This window comes from Bos taurus, chromosome 23 (assembly GCF_002263795.3).
Source record: "Bos taurus isolate L1 Dominette 01449 registration number 42190680 breed Hereford chromosome 23, ARS-UCD2.0, whole genome shotgun sequence".
In the NCBI taxonomy this organism is placed as follows: domain Eukaryota; kingdom Metazoa; phylum Chordata; class Mammalia; order Artiodactyla; family Bovidae; genus Bos; species Bos taurus.
In genome coordinates, this window is record NC_037350.1 from 15,969,738 (window position 1) to 15,988,688 (window position 18,951).

Genomic DNA, 18,951 nt, shown 5'->3' on the forward strand with positions numbered 1-18,951 from the left:
GAACACGATTCTCCACGGCGCACTTCGACTGTTTTTTTTTCCTCCCTCATCTCAGAGAAACCCTAATGAGCTTTATGCGTTGGTCTCCGCGACTAGACTGTGATTCCCTTGAGGGTAAGTATTCTAAGAATTCCTAGCACGCAGCACACGGTCCGAGCCACCTCAAAGGTCTGTGGGCCACCTCAAAGGTCTGTGAGGTGAATGAGACAAGGGCAGAACGCGAGCCTTAGGGCAGCACCCACAGCCGGGGTGGCGGCGGCGGGGTTGGGGGCGACTCACTGGAGCGGCAGAGCAGCACGCGCGGCGTGGGCGTCAGGGGCGTGAGGGGCAGCTGCGGGTGGGCGCCGGGGCCGTGGCCGGCGATGAGCACGTTGCTGAAGAGCCCCGAGCCCTGGCGCACCGGGCTGAGCATGGGCGGGGGCGTGTAGGGGGGCAGCTCGTGGGCGGGGTCCAGGAGCAGGTGGTCGCCCAGCACCCGTGGGGAGCGCAGCTGGCTCTGGTACAGGGTGGCGCCCGAGTGCGAGGCGGCGAGGTTGGGCGTGTAGGAGGGCGGTGGCGGGATGAAGAGCGGCTCCGGCCGGTGCCGGAACTTCTTCTTCTCTGCTGGCGCGCTCCTGAGGGCTTCCTCGGCTTTGGCCGCGCCTGGCTGGTGCTTCTTGGGAATTTCCTACGACGGAAGAACGATCCGATTCAGATACGGGGGCTTTTCCCTCAGGCCCTTGCCACAGGTTGAGGGGAGGGGGAAATCCGCGTTCTAACGGGAACACGCCCCCGCCCCCCCCCCCCCCCCCTCCGCCCCGGTCTGACCCCAGCATCCCCTGCCTTGAGAAACGGTCACAGCCATCTCCGACAAGGCGAGATCTGGTGGCCTGGTTAAGGGAGCCGACTTTGGTTTGGGAGGAAATCCCTCATGTCTGGAGACGGATTGGGGGGATGGGGCGGGTAGGAACAGTGGGTGGGCAAGAAAGAATAAATTCACATTCTTTACTGCTTATCACCGCATTCCCATCTGCTGAGTGGACTCCAGCTGAGTGGGCCCTTTAATTCCCCCCGGGCTCCCCAGGGACGGGACTTCGGGGACAGATAACACATGTTCTAAGAAGGGGACAGAATCGTCTATTCAGGGAAGCTGGCAGAGGCTGTGGGGCAGGAAGACCGGGGGCGGGGCGGGGGGGGGGGGTGGTCAGGCCCCAGCCAAAGCTCCCAGGGCCAGTGACCCACACACTGGGCTCCCCCTTGGAGGTAACTGTCAGGGTGGAGGAGGGCCAGCTGGGATCTCTGAGGCCCCCCTCTCATGTGCTGTCCTAGAAGTAGATCCGCTGACCCTTCCCCCTCACCGCCCTTCACTCCTGCTCCCAGCACTGGTGACTCTCCTCTGTGGCAAACCCTTCTCCTAGGTTGGTTTCCTGTCAGCGGGGTTAGTTTATTTTATTCCAGCAGAACCAAGCATCTTCTGGAAGGAAGATTTGCCACATGGAAACAGATATACTAATAAGTAAACATATGCATGGAAGGAGATAAAGCAGGGCATGCCAAAGCCAAACATAAACAGATTTGGTGTGTGCCAGCATCAGCTCAGAAAACCCAGAGCTGGGTGAGGCTGGAGAGACAGTGATGCTGTTGGGGGGCGGGGCACGGTGGCAGGGGTGCAGAGGGGATACCTGCAGGGAAATTCCGGGCAGTCTGTGGTCCCCTCCCAGGCCCTGCAGGCCAGCCTGTCACAGCTGTGGTCCCTGGCAATCCTGGTATCCACCTTGGTGCCTTAGTAGGAGGCAGCAGGGGGTGATGGGAAGGGTTGGCCATGGTCATGTGACCTGCCCCAGTCACCCCTCAGCTCTGGGCTTCTCTCCCTCTAACCCCGCTGAAGGCAGTTCTGCTGCCTTCAGCACTTCAGGCTGCCCCTCCTTGTCTCCCCCTCAGTTTCTGGGGTGCCATCCCAGCCCCTAGCAGGGGAGTTTAGGGAAGCAGAGAGGTGGGGAAAGAAGGGGCAGAGGGACTCACCAGGGGGCTCTCCTTAGGCCACAGAGCCCCAACCTGCCTTCTTTCCCCACCTGAGGGCTCCTCACTGCCTGATGCTGAGATGGAGTGGAATGGGGAAAGGATGCCTGTGCCCCCCAACTAGGGGAGCAATCCTGATGCTTTACACCTAGTTCCTGGGTGACTGATGAGGTCAACTGAGGACTCTGCATGTCTTCAACACTGCACCGGAATCCAGACCTCTGACCACAGACAGGGCCAGAGGTCCCTTTGGGGCTCTCTCTCCTTGAGCCTCTGGTTCAATGACAACAGCTCTGAACTGGAACTTTCCAATCCTCCAGGCAAGGCTCTGAGACTGTGGGCCAGGGAAGGCCCCCAGAAGGTCAGACCTGGATATCACCTGGGAGGAAGTATATACAGAATTCCAGCCAAGCAGGGCCAAGCGCTGAGAGGTTTTAAAAGCTCCTCAGAAAGGTGACAGCCACTGAGGAAGCCCACTCCCTTCCCCCTGAGGTCACAGGAGAAACCATGGTTCTGAGAAGCGAAGGGTCTCAGCTGTCTGTACCCCAACTGACTAGGAGCACAGTAGAGATTAAAACCCAGGGCTCCTCCCTGAACATTTTCATCTCTTAATATATTAAGTGTCATGACCTTGCTCACATGTACTCAGTCCTACTTTATGCTTCCACTTCGGCTTATCTCCTCACAGTATCTTTCTCACCCTTGCCACAAAACCGAGTTCATCTCTGCCTTCAAAACTCTGTCTGGAACTCTCCTCATGATGGTCTTCTAACACCAAACGTCCCTTGCCTTGTCTTAGTCCCTAACGACCTTAGCTCTTGGGGTATATTCCCCACCAGCCCCATGCAGGGCAATGCTGCCTTGGTGTCTCTGTCTTGAATTGAGGCAGACCTGCTGCCTGGGGCTCTGATCCCTGTGTCATTAGGAACCTGACTTTCTCCAGCTTCAGGCTGAAAGTTTCGAAAGGGTAGAAACAGTATCTCTCCCACCAAATCAGGCACTTCCTGGGCAAAGAGGGGGCCTGGCGGTGTGGTTTCATCTCTCTCCCTGTTGCTGGCCCCCAGGACCTGCCAGCTGATGGGAATCCTCACCTCCAGAGGTTCTCCATCTGTCTTTTTCCTCTTCTGAGCCTTGATATTATGTAAAGAACCAAAAAGGCTCTTTCTGGACTTTTCTAGTTCTCTTAATTATTCTCCCTATCCTTCTCCTGGCCCAGCCCCTCCTTTATGCCTCCTGGAATCCCAGTGGCCACTTATTCTGTGAGAACAGGTATGACCCAGCACAGCACTTTGTGGGGAGGGGACAGGTCTGATGTAATGAACCATAGGGGTTCCAGACTCCACGGCGGTTGGGGGCAAGGGTGGGGAGGGAAGGAAGGGGAGAAGGAAGGAGACAGAGAGATCTCTGTCCCAGAGCCAGGCTAAGCTGCTTGGGTGAAGCACTTGGAAGCTGAGAAAGAGAAGGACAGTAAGAAACACGAATCTCTTTGCTTTCTTGAGATTGGGGGTGGGTGTCTCAGTGGAATTACTTTGGGAACCTCAATGAATCAGGTCCTCTGAGAGTATTTATTTATGCAGAGGTGATATTGAAAATATTAAGCATCTACTAAGGCTGACCATCAGCATGGATGCCTGGAGGACCTACTGTGCCAGGGGTTTACATCTCTGGTGGATGGATCTGGGGAGGTCTGGAGATCCTGGGGGAGGGACCAGGGAGGGCCCTGGGCAGTAGCTCTTTGTGATCCGGAACAGTACTTCCATATTTTAATCACTGTGATCATCAGCTGAGTTATCACCTCTGTTTTTAATCCAGGAACATCTTCGGTTCTCTCAGAATCTAATCTGGAACGTGAGCCTGGTAGAGTACTAGGCATTTACTGGGTAGCAGGTAGATTGGAAGCAGATAGGAATTCCCAGGGTAGCCACAGGGGCTCAGCCCCAAGGAGCCATGCCACGTCTGAGCTCTGGCTGGTGGCCCGGGCAGATCTGTCCCTATCTCCAAGAAAGCAAAGGGATGTCCCCACCTCAGGCAGGTGGGGTGGAGCTGCAACTCACAGCAGGCGGGTTGGGGGCAGCCCCTTGGGGCGAGTGTGGGGGAGAGAGGGTCATCCTCACGAGCACGGGCATCTCGTCGTCCGACATCGAGCTGGCTGGCTTGTCTCTGGCCGAGGGGGCGGCAGCGACGCTGTTGGCGAAGCCCTGAGAGCTGGGCTTGGGCGGGAGAAGCTTGACAGGGACAGACACGGGCATGACCATAGGCGTGAGGCTTTCCGCCTCGGGAGGGAGCTGAGGTGGCGGCGGCGGAGGCGGCAGTGGCGGCTGGGGCTGAGGCGGAGGCGCCGGGGCCTTCTCTCCTTCCTCCTACACAGACAATAAAGGCTTTGATCCTGGGCTCAGAGCAGCTCCCACAGTGGGGCATGCAACTTCGCTCTCCCTGCAACGTTCCTGGACATCACGCGTGGGTGACAGAGAACCACCTCAGGGCGGCTTCCTTCCCGCCACCCTGAGTCTCTCGGCTCCAGTGATGCCCATGAGCAGTGAACAAGGCACTCTATTTTCTACATTAAAAAAATCCTGACCACTTGTATATTCAAACAGACAGTGAAGAAAAATTTTTGTGTGGTTGTCATTGCTTTTAACGAAAAGGATCTGGACTTAGAATCAGGCAAAAAAAAAAAAAAAGAAGGAAAAACCCCACATAAGCTCTCATGTAGGACCTTTTAATTCTTTGGGCTGCAGTTGACTCATCTGTCAAAGACAAAGATCTTTTAACTGGCATCGTCAAGAGACGGAGTGACCTGGATCACATCAAAGTTTTTGGTGAACAGCAAGTTAATCTCATAGACTTAAATTAAGATGCAAAATATTCAAAGAATCAAGAAAATTCTTTTGAGTTTTAACCTAACTCTAAAACTGCGTGGATAGTTCACCACAAGCATATCCTGCCTGGATAATCCCGAGGGCATTTAAAGGTCTCTAGACTCTAAATGCTAGAGTCTAACACTGGTGCCCCAGTGAATAGAAAATAATGGCTGGGAGCCTGGTGGTCACACTAGCTCTCCCTGGCCACTGACTACTGATCTGGAAGGCCTAAGGGACCCTGGTCTTGAGTGCTTCATGCAACAGAAGTTAAAAACAATATTGCATCTCCATGTTTTCTTTGCTGTCTTCTCCAGGACGCAGAGAGGCTGGGATCCCCTAAAAGGATTTCTACCACCTCAGTTCTGGATTTTTGTTCATGGTGCCAGTGGAAGTGGGGACTGTGTGACCTGGCTGGCTCCCAGCGTCAAAGCTTGAGCACTTCTGTTAGGGAAAGACTACGCCTCTCCAGGTCCCCCGGGTGGGGCTCATATTACTCCATCTGACGGCAGCAAAGCAAAGCAAGCAGCACATGGCCTGGAAAGGATAGGGGGTGGATTCCTGCTCACCTGTTTGAGGCTGGGGGAGGCCCTCATCCCCCCATGGGACCGCATGTGGCCATTCAGGGCGGGCAGGCTCTTGAACTCCTTCAGGCAGATGGAGCATGTCAGCTTGTTCTTGGCATCAAACTGCTCCCCAAACACTCCTTTGGGTTGGCCACTGCTCAAGGGTAGGGCCAAGTGGAGAGGACACGCACATCAACGAAGGGAAACAATGACTCATCACAAGGCCACATACCCCACAATGAACCCGTTTCATTCACCCAGAGCTCCCACGGCCATGGCCCCTCACCAATTCCCTTCAGAGAACTGAGCCCAATTTGCAGATGGAAAACGGAGGCTCAAAAGTAAGAAAGGGTATGCTTAAGATCATGCAAAAGATGAACCAAACATCCTTCTTCATTCCAGGCCTTCACGTGCTGTCTTTTTTCCCCACCTCTGGCTTACTACCCTTCTAGAAGCAGGGTGCTTGGGTCCTCCTCTTCTAGAAGCCTTCCCTTAGAGATATGAGTCTCAGTCCACTGATTAAGTCTTCAGATTACACGTCTTAAGTTTGTCAGGTTCTGGCTAAGTCTTTAATGATTTACAAGACCCACGAGGGGAGAAAGCAAGACTGTACTATTTCACTCAAAGCTTAGTTCTATGTCTGGCACACAGTAGGTACTCAACAAACACTCACCAAATGGATAAGAGGGCAGAACATGGGCTTTGGAGTCTATGCCAGCACCCCCGCTTTCTTGATGTGCAAACTTAAGCTCTCTGAGACTCAGCTTTCTCATTTGTAAAATCATAATGATAATAACAGTTAACAGTGGTTGAGTGCTTACTACATGCTAGGCACATGGTAATCACACCTACCCTCACTGAGTTACTTTTATTAGACATGATATGGAGTAATGGTAAGTGGCTCAACCACAATAGCTGCTATTATTGTCCTTATAAATTTCTTTGAGGAACTGACTTTGAATTTGGAAATGAATCATGAGACAATCCAGGAAAACCTCCCAGTTCCCCCGCACGCCAACAAGCCTCCACGCATCCATCCTACCTTGACTCAGGAGACCCTGGCTGGGCTCGGCCATCAGGTAGGTGCATCTAATTTTGAGCAATGCAGGACACCAGAAGAAAGAAGAAAAAAAAACACATGTTTCTGACAGGAGGGGTCCTTGAGCAGTGGGAACACCAGGGCCTGCCCTTCTAGGATTCTTCCCTCTCTCTGCCTCATGGTGACCGGGCTCATAGCTACTCATACCCTTGCCCTTCCGCACCTGAAACTTCCAGTCTTCTTTCCCTCGATGCTCCCGGGCTTGGGGCCACACCCCTGAGGATGCCCCGCCAGCCACAAGCCCACTGGGACTCAGTCCCTCACCTCCTTTCCTGTCCTTCCCGTCCACCCCTCTGTGCATGGACAGACTCCATTCCCAACAGAGACACAGAATGGAGAGCTGATGATACAGCCTCACACAAGGAGACCTCCTGCTGGAATTCTTTTTAGCCTGGGCCATGTCATCTTATTCTTGTATTCACAAAGGCTCTCAGTTACTACTGGCCTGAGTCCTAAACAAAACAGGGTCAAAGGGAGTTCATCTCTGGCCTTCAGCCTTCATCGGAGCCCTCTCTTCATCTACCCTGGTCTTATTCAAGGTACCCTCCTCCCTTGAATCTGTTGTCACTTGAGTGTAGCACTTGGAACACGCCAAAACACGAACGGTGCCCAGCACACAGTAGGCAATTTTATGATCAAATATATTTGGGAAACAATTAAGAGTTAATACCTGTCACCTGCAGGCTGACTCTGATCTGCAGACATAGTCTGCTTGGCTGGACTGTTTTTAAAAACCCTGACTATGGATATCATTAGTTGGCGCATTGGCCCTCCAGTCCACACAATCCATACCAGGCCATTCTGCTTATTGACTTTACCTGCCTGGATCCTGTGGGCAGCTAAGGTTTTTCGCCTCTGCAACTACATGAGGTATCCCCTCATATTGATTTCTCCCAAGAACCCACTCCCCTCCCCCGAGCAATGTCCACTAAACATTCTATGGAACTCCTATTCTAAGCAATAGACTTTGAGAAATGCTGTCACAATATGGTCTCCCTCCCCAGAAGGGAACAATTTCATAGGAAGTCCCCTAAGGATTCAGATCTAAGGGGACAAGACCACTCCCACTGTGTGGTCCCTGGGCACCTGATGAGGCCTTGACCATGACATGCATCATTTGGGACCTGATATATATTTTGGCCACCTCTTTAGTGAGATTATAAGATCTATGGGCAAAAGACTGAGTCACAGTTGATTTCGTATTCCACAGTGTCTGATTAACGTTTGTGGAATAAAGAAAAGAACGGAAGTATCAGAGGGGTTTGGAGGACAGGACTAGGCACTGCACTGGACTCAGCTCTGGTTGGCACGCGCGCACCCTGAGATCCCTGGATTAATGTCCACTCTGAGGATACCTGGGGCCACACGGCACTGGGAGACAGCTGCTGGTGCTGAGACCCCATGTTGTTGAGGTGGATGCTGCCAGGGGACAGGAGCGGCCGGTGCGGGAGGGCACTGCTGGCCCGGTTCAGGTCGGAGCTGGCTGCGTCTCCCATTCCTGTATCTGGAGGTCCCAGGTCCCCGTGGGAGCTCAGCATGGCCTGGGCCTGCCTGTCGCCTGGATAAGTCTTGGGCTGACCATCCTCAGGCTGCTGGTGCTGAGGCAGGTGGCTCTGCTGGTACACGGGGTGGCCGTAGGGCTGCTGGGGCTCCTGGTAGTAGTACTGGGGCATGGAGCCCAGCTGAATCAGCTGGACTGCATGCGCCTGCTCTGGGGTGTATTGATGGGGGTCCCTATGATAAGAAGAGGGCTGTAGGTGCATCTGGGGCTGCTGCGGCTCTGGCAAAGGCTGTATCATGGGTGGGGACTGGTAATACTGAGGTATCTGCATTGAACCCTGCCGCGGCTGCGGCTGCGGCTGGGGCTGGGGCGGGCGAATCTGCTGTTGTGGTGGCGGCTGCATTTCTTGCATGGACACCCGCTGTTGCCCGGCGTGTGTCTGTTGCTGCGGTGGGTAATACTGATGCGGCTGCAGCTGCTGCATGTGCTGGGATAGCATCTGGGGGGCCTGCAGCGACTGTCCGCCCTGCACCGGCATTTGGGCCAGCGGCTGCTGGTAGTCGTAATACAGGTGCCCTTGGCTCGGGTGCTGCCCGACCTGGAGAGCCGGTTTGGACAGCCCACCAGTGAAACCAGGGTGAGGCTGCTGGGACGCCTGCTGGTAGCGCGACGGGAGAGCCGCTGCTGGGGCCTCCATGGGCTTCTGGGACAGCAACTGGCGGAGGGCGCTGTCGGGCGCTCCATCCATTACTGCTGACTGGGTGTGCAGCACCTGGGCCATATTGTTGACCTGAATTCGCAGGTTTTGGTTGGCAAACACCTGGGTGAAAGAGTCTAGCTTGTGCAGGACACCGCTGGTGAGCTTCTGGGTCCGGATCTCGCTGGCCTGCGAGTAGGTGTACTGGTAGCCATCGGTGGGCTCCGCCTGGGCCGGCGCCCCCCACATCATGTTCGAATTGGTCAGGTTTCCACGTAGCTGGACATGGTTTCCAGGCCCTGCGTGGCCTCCCCACCCTCCCTGCCTCGAGGTATCCACTTGGCCAAGGTTTTTGGAGCCAACAGCCAAGCCTAGACCATCCCGAGTGTCTTGAGGGAAGTGGGGGGAGATGGGTGATGCCTGAGGGGCATCCATTCCAGCCCCGGGCACTGTATTCCCATAGCTGTGGTTCAGCCCGCCGTGGACGCCAAGTGGTGGCTGTTGGTAGAAAAGGTTCTCACCACCGTGGGCCACATGATTGGTCTTGTATAGCTGCTGGTCTCCCATGGTGCCTGCCCTGGTTGTGAATGTCCAGCCACAAAACCATACAAAAAGGTAAATGACACAAACCCGAAAGGACTGAAACCCTGAGAAGCAGAGAGAAAGCGTCCACACTACTCCACGGCTGACATGTCCGTGACCGTGGCTGCAGCCAGGTGTTCCTGTTGGCCTCTACCATGCATGTGCAGAGCGAGGGGTTTTACATCCTCACCCGGGCTAAGGGACGGACCAAATGCCACTGTGGTGAAGAAATGCTGCTCACACCTGCAAGACAAGTTGCAAAGGACAGGAAAGACTTACTTGGCTGTTTTGCAATGAGCAACTGTATCTACCACGACTCATTAGAGAAATAAACACACAACGGGAGCCTGGATTAGAAATAGCCAGTTTCATACACGCCACACCTTTACACTGATTCTGCAGATCTTGACCCTCACGTGAGATGTGAACTCTCTTACTTTCAAGCCATTGCTCAACGGCTCATTAGTTCATCGATTCGTTAATTCATTGTTTTGCTCACTGATTAATTCATCCGTTCTTCTGGGACCCTGCTATTGAAAGCCCAGCACTACTGCAGGGCCTAAAAGGATATGAAGAAATTTAAGACACTCATAAATCAATTCATCTGGTCAACAAATACTTATTAGACACAGACATTTACTAAGTGGAAGACGCAATGCTTAAAGGAATGATTAAGACATGGGCCAGATCTCGAGGAGCTTACAGTGGAAAAAGAAGTTGGTCACATGAATAACTACAGTACAAGGAGGAAAGAGACGCATGTATAGAAAGGGAAAAATAACAGATATGGAACTCATAGGCTGGAGGGTATATTTCTAGCAGAAGAACAGTTTCAAAGAAGAGCAGTGCACGTCAGTACACAGCTACCTGATCCTTGGGAATCCCTGCTCAAAGAAACATCTGGGCACAGTGCTGATCACCTGGCCAGAGTCTATGATGTGCCTGGACTCAATAAATCAATAAATAAGTAGATAAACAAATAGGCTGAGCCAATCAAGTTCCCTCTCTTAGAAACATGAACTAGGGGTTTCCCTGGTGGTCCAGTGGTTAAGAATCTGCCTGCCAGTGCAGGGGACATGAGTTCGATCCCTGATCCAGGAAGATCCCACATGCCACAGAGCAACTGGGCCCCTGCGCCACAACTACTGAGCCCACACTCAGAACGCTGAAAGTGAGACACTCTAATAAATACGTAGTAAATCTTATTTGCAAGCTAGGTGGTTTCCAATTCTTGTTTTTCATTAGGAAGGCCCAGGAGAATTAAAATACAATTGTCAGTGATAGATCGCTATGTGATTTTTGGTACATAACTCAGAAGCAGATCAAGAACACACCACTTTAATAAAACTCGTATTTTTTATCTATTAGTTTATATGAATGAGAGTTTTCAGTGTTTACATCTATATAAATGAAAAATGGAAATATAATAGATGCTGGTCTGTGTCTCATATCTCATGCAACAAATAGTATTCTTCCATGGACAGATAAGCAAAAACAAGAAACAAGAAACAACCCAGCACCAGCAAGAGCCTACCTCTGGATCTGGGTGATGACTGCATGGGTGGCGGGGTGCTTACTCTGTGATAACCCAAGTCGCACACTCGGACTTCATCACATATGTATATGTTGTGCCTCAATTAAAAAATGACTTAGCCAAAGCATGGAAGCAAGCTAAATGTTCATCAACAGGTGAATGGATAAAGAAGACATACACACACCCACACACACCACACACACACACAAATATAAAGGAATACTACCCATCCATAGAAAAGAACAAACTAATGCCATTTGCAGCAACATGGATGCAATCTAGATTGTCATACTGAGTGAAGTAAGTCAGAAGGAGAAAAGCAAATATATCACGTATAAGTGGAATCTAAAATATAGCACAAACGAACCTAACTACAAAAAAGAAACAGACTCACAGACACAGAGCTCAGACTTGTGGTTGCCAAGGGAGGAGGGTGGGAGAGGGATGAACTGGGAGTTTGGGGCTGGCAGATGTAAACTATTACATTGAGAATGGATAAACAACGAGGTCCTACTGTTTAGCACAGGGAACTATATCCAGTCTCCTGGGATAAACCATGACGGAAGAGAATATTTTTAAAAGAATGTGTAAAACTGAGCCACTGTGCTGTACAGCAGAGATTGGCACAACATTGTAAATTAATTATACTTCAAACAAAAAAAAACCCCAACACCGCAAATAAAAAAGTGTATTTACTTGAAAAACAATTAAAAATTACTTTAAAAAGTCTCCAGCATCACCATCTAAGGTATATTTTCAATATAATTTTAGTTTTTATGTGTATTATTTATCCAAATTAGAATATACTTTATGCTATCTTGATCAACTGCACACTTTTAATAATCATTATAATGATAACTCAAACAGGAAGAAAATTTTAGAACTTAGAACTTTATGATTTCAGGAAATTTTAAAAGTTTTAACTTCATATAAAGTTGTTACAAAAAATTAGGACAGAGAAACAACTGATAGAGTTTTAGGGACAAAAACATATTACATTAGCATAAAATTCCACGGGGGAAGTGAAACAGAAATAAAATTTCAGGAGAAAAAGGAACACTGACTATTAATGAAGAACATGTTCATGCATTTTTAAAATGGATGATGTGGGTATCAAATTCCATGGTGTTTAGATTCCACTGGATAAATTTAAAACAGTGATGTCATAGTTTTACTTATAAATATCAATGTTTACAGTGTACTGGAAATTGCATCTTCTGCAGACATATGATAAAAAATGTAGATGTAAACTTAAAAATGTGTGAGGGGGTAAATGGTTTTACAATATCCTTTTATGGAGGATTTTAAGCAGGAAGTTTTTGAAGACCCTCCCTCCAACTGGGAGCAAATCTAAGTTGGTCTCTGTCCCTTTCTGAATAAGAGATGGAGATGGACAAATTCAGGGTGAGGCATTTGGTTTGGTGGAATGAAGGGAGGAACAAGGAAAGCAGTGGGGTGGGACAAAGGCTGGGTAAACGTGGCTGGAGCAGACCCTGAAGATGAAGTCTTGAGGACTCCCAGGGACCACCCCCTAAGAGGGTCTGACCTCCTGATCAGCCTCCTGCTCCACACCCCCATTTCCAAGTTCAAAGCAAACTCAACATCTTCTCCCCACAAATGGATGCTCCTCCAAAGCCCTTGGGACTTCCCTGATGGTCCAGTGGTTAAGACTCCACGCACCCAGCGAAGGGGGCTCAGGTTTGATCTCTGGTCAGGGAACTAGATCCCACATCTGAAAAAAAAGATCCTGCAGGCCGCAACTAAGACCCCTGAGTGTTTGTGTGCTAAGTCGCTTCCGTCGTGTTTGACTCTGTGTGATCCTCTGGATTCTAGCCTGCCAGGCTCCTCTGTCCATGGGATTTTCCAAGCAAGAACACTGGAGTGGCTTGCCGTGCCCTTTTCCAGGGCATCTTCCCGACCCAGGGATGGAACTTGTGTTTCTTATGTCTCCAGCATTAGCAGGTGGGTTCTTTACCGCTAGTGCCACCTGTGAAGCCTAACTAAGACCCAGCACAGCCTAAATAAATATTTTAAGAAAACAAACCAAAACAAAGTCTCACCCTTGACTCTTGCTTCCCCCTTAACCAACCACCACGACCCATCAGTTTACCACTTAGTATTTTCTGAACTTGATCCATCGTCCTCTGGTTCCACTACCAGCACCCTAGTCCAGGGCACTGTGGTTATCTTCTGCACCACCCCCAGAGCATTCTGATTGGTGGTCTCCCTGCTTCCAGTCATGTCCATTCTCCACACAGCAGCAGCAGATCTTTCCGAAATGTACTGTGGTAACATCATCCCACTGTTTAAAACCTTTCCATGGCATCTTTAGTACCGTTTAAAATTACAGTTTAAAATAAAAATCATAACAGGGCTGACAGGGTTCCCCATGGTTTGTTCCCAGCCTCAGGATATAACCCTTTCCTCCTTGTTCTCCCCACCAACTCCTTGTCCACATTCCCAGTCACTCTGGTCTCCCAGACTGACCAGGTTCCATGAATCTGCCAAGCTGTCTCTTACAACAGGGCCTTTGCACATACTGCCCCTCCCCAGTTTGGAGAGCTTTCCCCTTCCCTTCTCCACCTCTTTATCCAACCAAGTCCTGGGCACCCTTCGGTTCTCAGCCCAAACTATACTTTCTTAGAAAGTCTATCCTAACCTCAACTCCCAAGGCTACATCAGGGTCATTTCTTTTATGTTCTCATAAAACCATATCCCTCTCCTTCAGACCACTCTTCTCAGCCTGTAACTGTATTTCCACCAGTGTAATTATTTGATTCACGGATCTTTTCTTACCAGGGCAGGGACCATGTCGTTTTTTTTGCCTATTATGACCAACCTAGATAGCATATTAAAAAGCAGAGACATTACTGTGCCAACAAAGGTCCATCTAGTCAAGGCTATGGTTTTTCCTGTGGTCATGTATGGATGTGAGAGTTGGATTGTGAAGAAAGCTGAGCACTGAAGAATTGATGCTTTTGAACTGTGGTGTTGGAGAAGACTCTTGAGAGTCCCTTGGACTGCAAGGAGATCCAACCAGTCCATTCCGAAGGAGATCAGCCCTGGGATTTCTTTGGAAGGACTGATGCTGAAGCTGAAACTTCAATACTTTGGCCACCTCATGCAGAGAGCTGACTCATGGAAAAGACCCTGATGCTGGGAGGGATTGAGGGCAGGAGGAGAAAGGGACGACAGAGGATGAGATGGCTGGATGGCATCACCGAATTGATGGACATGAGTTTGGGTAAACTCCGGGAGTTGGTGATGGACAGGGAAGCCTGGCGTGCTGTGATTCATGGGGTTGCAAAGAGTCGGACACGACTGAGCGACTGAACTGAACTGAACTGATGATTCTATTCCCCAAATCTACCATAATTCACAGTATATGGTAGGCCCTCTGATAAGAATTTCTTGACAGAGGGGTAATATTATTGAATGAATGAATCAATAAATGGAAAAAAAATTAAGAGAACAATGATCAAGTGTCCTGGTGAACTGATATACAGGAAAAGATATTCAGTGTAGGCTGAGCGAATATTAAATCCTCATAAAGAACGATTATATTTTACCTGGTCCTGATGGACACACAGGGTTTACAGAGCTGAGAGGACCAGCAAGGGTATCCCACCTGTGGGAACGTGCACAAAGGCAGAGATCAGGTGCAGGGGTCCATGCTGAGGCTCCATGTCCTTGTGAGGAACTCACTGATGATCAGGCTAAATTTGTATGGTCAGGGATAAATTGTGGGGGTCTTAAAATGATGTTCAGGGACATCCCTGGTGGTCCCTGGGACTCCAAGCTCCCAATGCAGGGGGCCCAGGTTTGATCCCTGGTTGGGGAACTGGATCCCACATGCCACAACTAAAGATTTTGCATGCACAATTAAGGATCCTGCGTGCTGCAACTGGGACCCAGCACAGCCAAATAAATGAAAAGAAAAAAAAAATTATGTCCAGCAGTGTTATCCTGTGGGCATTAGCCTTGGTGATATCAGAATGGCCTGCCTGGCTTAAACCTCACCACGTAACCTTCCTTGAAAGCCTTGCACCACGGCACCTCCCCCAGGAAGAATTACTTGCTGAAACTCACCAGACTCTAACCATGATCTGACTCTGTGTCTCTCCATTAAACACCGTGGGTGGAAGGGAAGCCAGATCATTTTATGTCTGTTGACCTGTCTGCTCTGTTGTGTTCCCAGACTGCTGCGCAAGAGGGATTACTTGGTGTTCTGAGCTACTGTATCCGTTATTTGTGGATAATTTCAGAACTGGGAACATAGTTTATTTATAAAGAACCCTAGAAAGCAGAAAACACTAGAAAGTCAGAGGCGGGCCTCCCAAAGTGTTTTTTCCCAGGCCAGCAGCATCAGCATCACTTGGGAACTTGTAAATGCTGATTCTTTTTCTTTTCCTTTAAATTTATTTTTTATTGACATATAGTTGAATTACAATGTTGCACTAATTACTACTATACATCAAAGTGACTCAGTTATACATTCTTTTTTCATATCCTTTTTCATTTTGGTTTATCACAGGGATTATAGATTATAGTTCCTACTCTGCTTTACAGTAGGACCTTGTCATTTCTCCATTGTATATACACCAGTTTATGTAAATGCTGATTCCTGAGCCTCACCCAGACCCACTGAATGTCAGGGGTGGGGTGGGGTGGGGCCCAGCAGTCTGTGCTTTTTTTAAAAAAACATTTCTTTTTTGCTGTGTCGTGCAGCATGCAGGATCCCAGACCAGGAATCAAACCTGAGCCCCACCACCCCCAACATTGGGAGCACAGACTACCAGCCACTGGGCTGCCAGGGAAGTCCTGGCAGTCCGTGTTTTAATGAGCCCTCCTGTTCGGTCTGATGCCCTCTCAAGTTAAAGGCTGTCTGTAACTTCCAGACCTAGAAGAGCACCTGACTCAACAGTAGTAGGCAATCAAGAATCATATACTCTGTGTAATGGCTCTAGGTCCATCCACCTCAGTTCAACTGATTCACATTTGTTCCTTCCTATGGCTTAGTAATATTCCACCATATATATGTACCAAAACTTCTTCATCCATTCACCTGTTGATCGACATCTAGGTTGCTTCCTTGTCCTGGCTATTGGTGGGAGGTAAGCTCTAGAGGGAGGGGATATATTTATATATATGTGTATGTGTGTATATACACACATATATACAGCTATGACTGATTCACATTTTTGTACAGCAGAAACCAACACAACATTGTAAAGCAATTGTTTATTGCTCAGTCACGTCCTACTCTTCTGCAACCCCATGGGCTGTGGAACGCCAGGCTCCTCTGTCCACAGGATTTTCCAGGCAAGAATACTGGAGTGGGTTACCATTTCCTTATCCTCCAGTTAAAAAATTAATTGAAAAAAGTGAATACAGATATCATAAAATGGGAAAAAAAAGAATCATATACTGAATGGAAAAGAGGAAAAATGACTTCCCTGGGGAGATGTATTGAGGTAACGGCAAAACCATATGCTACTTATTTGATTAAGTTTATATATTTTTGAATAGATACTAAATTCACATGGTTCAAAATTCAAAAGGTATGAAAAACATACAAAAGGTATAAGAGCATACAAAAGAGTGAAAATAATCTCAAATAAATGCTTGACAATGAAATGAAAAGTTAGAGCAAATTTTTTATAAAGGGTACTTCAGCCAGCCAGCACCCCTCCAGACAATCACTCAGGTTTGTATATTCTAGAGACACTTTATGCTCATACAAGAATGCTTGTACATAGCCCCACCCCTACCCCATTTATACAGGCAGCAGCACACAGGGCCCACAGTTTAGCATCTGGTCAAATGTTTCTAAATAAAACATTTAAAACCTGGAAACTGTTCTTCTTGGTGGATTAGTCAATCCCACAGGACTGTTATAATACTAACTCAAGATTCAGGTCTTTATTATTTTGCTAATAAGGTCACTGCTTTTCTCATTATGTATTACACTTCCTATTGGGTAACTGGCACCGGGAACTTTTTCATTTATGAATGAATTAACAGAACAACTGCTTTCACATTTCTTTGGTCAAGTCCTTCCTTAGAACAAGACTCCTGGATTTTGGATTCAGCTCAACAAAAATGCTGCCTGCTCAGAACCTGAGATGCTCACTCTGATTCCTCTGAAGCATTAGAGTCAAATGACCTGCTTTGGTGTTATGCCCCCATTGGCTGCCCAGTCCTTCTAAGGCAGGGACAGCATCCTCTCCATTTGGGTTCCCAGAGACACTCATTGAGCTGCAATGCCAAGTCAGACAAATGAGGCCTAAAGCACTTCCCCCCCAGATTCCTATGCCTCTTTTCCCAGGGTGCTAGAGTGCCAGAGTCATGGAATGCTGTACATAGTAAGAAGATTCTACGGAGATGTTTTAGCACAGGGCTTTTCTGTACAGGGCCAGAGAGTAAATATTTTCAGCTTTGTGGGCCATACAATGTCTGTCACAGCTCTGCGGTTGCAGTGTGAAAGCAGCCATAAACCATATATAAATGTGTGGTTGTGTTCTAACACAATTTTATTTATGGACACTGAATTTTATATAATTTTCACATGTCAAGAAATAGTGTTCTTTTTTGGATTTTTCTTCAACGTGAAAAACCCTTCTGGGCCCACAGGCCGTTCAAGAACAGGCTGGGGCTGGATTTGGTCCCAGTCACGGCATGTTGACCTCTGTTGTAGTGCATCAAAGTCCCTCTCCCCTCCCCTCAAGCCCCCCGGGGGTACAGGAGACAGGACGCAGTCTGCAAAGAAGGATGGAAGGGACCATCCTTGGAATCAGAGAGAGAGAGGAAGTTGATTTTGGCCAACGGTTCCGCAAGACTTGTTTGCTTACAATTCAGGGTAACACCGTGCTCCCGCCAGACCACCACCGCTTGTTTGAGGAAGAAAAACCAAAAAGATTTTCCTTTTTTTGACACCAGGCTATCCTTCAGGGACTATACACACAATTCCCCTAGTGACTTGGCTTCGGTCTTAGGCAAGACTTCCTCTCAGGTCTGTCAAAGGAGCTTAACTTGGATGCTCCTGGAATTCTGTTCCCCGAAGGAAGCAGAAGCCAAGGGCAGTTCTCCAAGACATGGACTCGTGGCTCATGGTCTCCTTTCTAGCAACACTGTTGTTCTAAATGCTTTCTGATTAGTCTTCTAAATAAAGCCAGTGGGTGTTTTATAATCCAGTAACCCAATTACTGCGGACCAGTTCTGCCAATGCGGGCGATTAGAGCTGAGTCTTCCTCCACGCAGAGCGCCTGGCCCGTCCTTGCTCCCTCCAGCCCCCACTGCTCCCTGCCCCCAGTCTCACGCTGACTCTCAGCCCTGGGCGGGTTCACAAGCCTTCCTTTGGACACCAAGAGACATTTATTTCTACATCTTTCAGTCTCACCCCGTAACATCAATTGCTTCCTCCCAAGCCCCAGGAACCAGGAAGAAGCCTGACTCACAGCCTGGAGAGTTTGGACTTCACTTCTTGGGGCCGGCTCTCCACCAGGGCACGGAGATGGGAGCTATTTCACTTTCTGGGATGCAGTTCTCACTGTCTGTGCTCTCTCTGGGCCAACGGGAGTTCTACCAGAGAATTAATTAACATTGTCGTCCCCAGGCCTCGTGACTGCCACATGCCGCTTCCTTCCCACCCTAACTGGTATGAAGCAGTATGGATGCTGAGGACACAGGGAGAAAAGGGGAGGGCCTCAGGAGTCTAGGGGAGCTTCCTGGAGGAGGCAGACATGGTCTGAGGGGGCCCTGTTGATCCATTTCTGGATACAGTTTTTCAAATCACCTCTCCTTGACAAATGGTTGGGACTAGGTGGGGAGATTAGGAATAAGAACTAGTGGGACTCCCCTTTGTGGTTCAGTGGCTAAAACTCTGCACTCCCAATGCAAGGGGCCGGGGTTCAATTCCTGGTCAGGGAACTAGATCCTGCATGTTACAACTAAGACCTGGCAAGGCTAAGTAAACAAATAAATATTTTTAAAAAGGAATAAGGACTAGCCGGAAGTTGATGAGAGATGTGCAGAGAGAAGGCAGGATGGGGAGACACCAGAACCATTCACACGTGAGTCCCTGGGCGACCTGAACACCGACTACTTCCTCATCACA

The 18,951-nt window shown here is 49.2% G+C and overlaps 1 protein-coding gene across 12 annotated transcripts in view; it reads right to left on the bottom strand.

Annotated features, from left to right (window-relative positions):
• TRERF1 (transcriptional regulating factor 1) overlaps positions 1-18,951 on the bottom strand; it is a 210,301-nt gene that overhangs the window by 33,272 nt on the left and 158,078 nt on the right. For 8 of the 12 annotated variants that reach the window (XM_010818254.4, XM_010818255.4, XM_024983967.2 and 5 more), the window contains 5 exons: positions 7,877-9,544; positions 6,465-6,511; positions 5,426-5,576; positions 4,053-4,358; positions 280-667 (listed from right to left, as the gene is read on the bottom strand). In XM_010818254.4, coding sequence (XP_010816556.1) covers positions 280-667; positions 4,053-4,358; positions 5,426-5,576; positions 6,465-6,511; positions 7,877-9,286 — 2,302 coding nt within the window. In that variant the 5' untranslated portion in view covers positions 9,287-9,544. The remainder of the gene's footprint in view (positions 1-279; positions 668-4,052; positions 4,359-5,425; positions 5,577-6,464; positions 6,512-7,876; positions 9,545-18,951) is intronic. The other 4 variants (XM_005223548.5, XM_005223547.5, XM_005223550.5 and 1 more) reach the window with 2 other exon arrangements.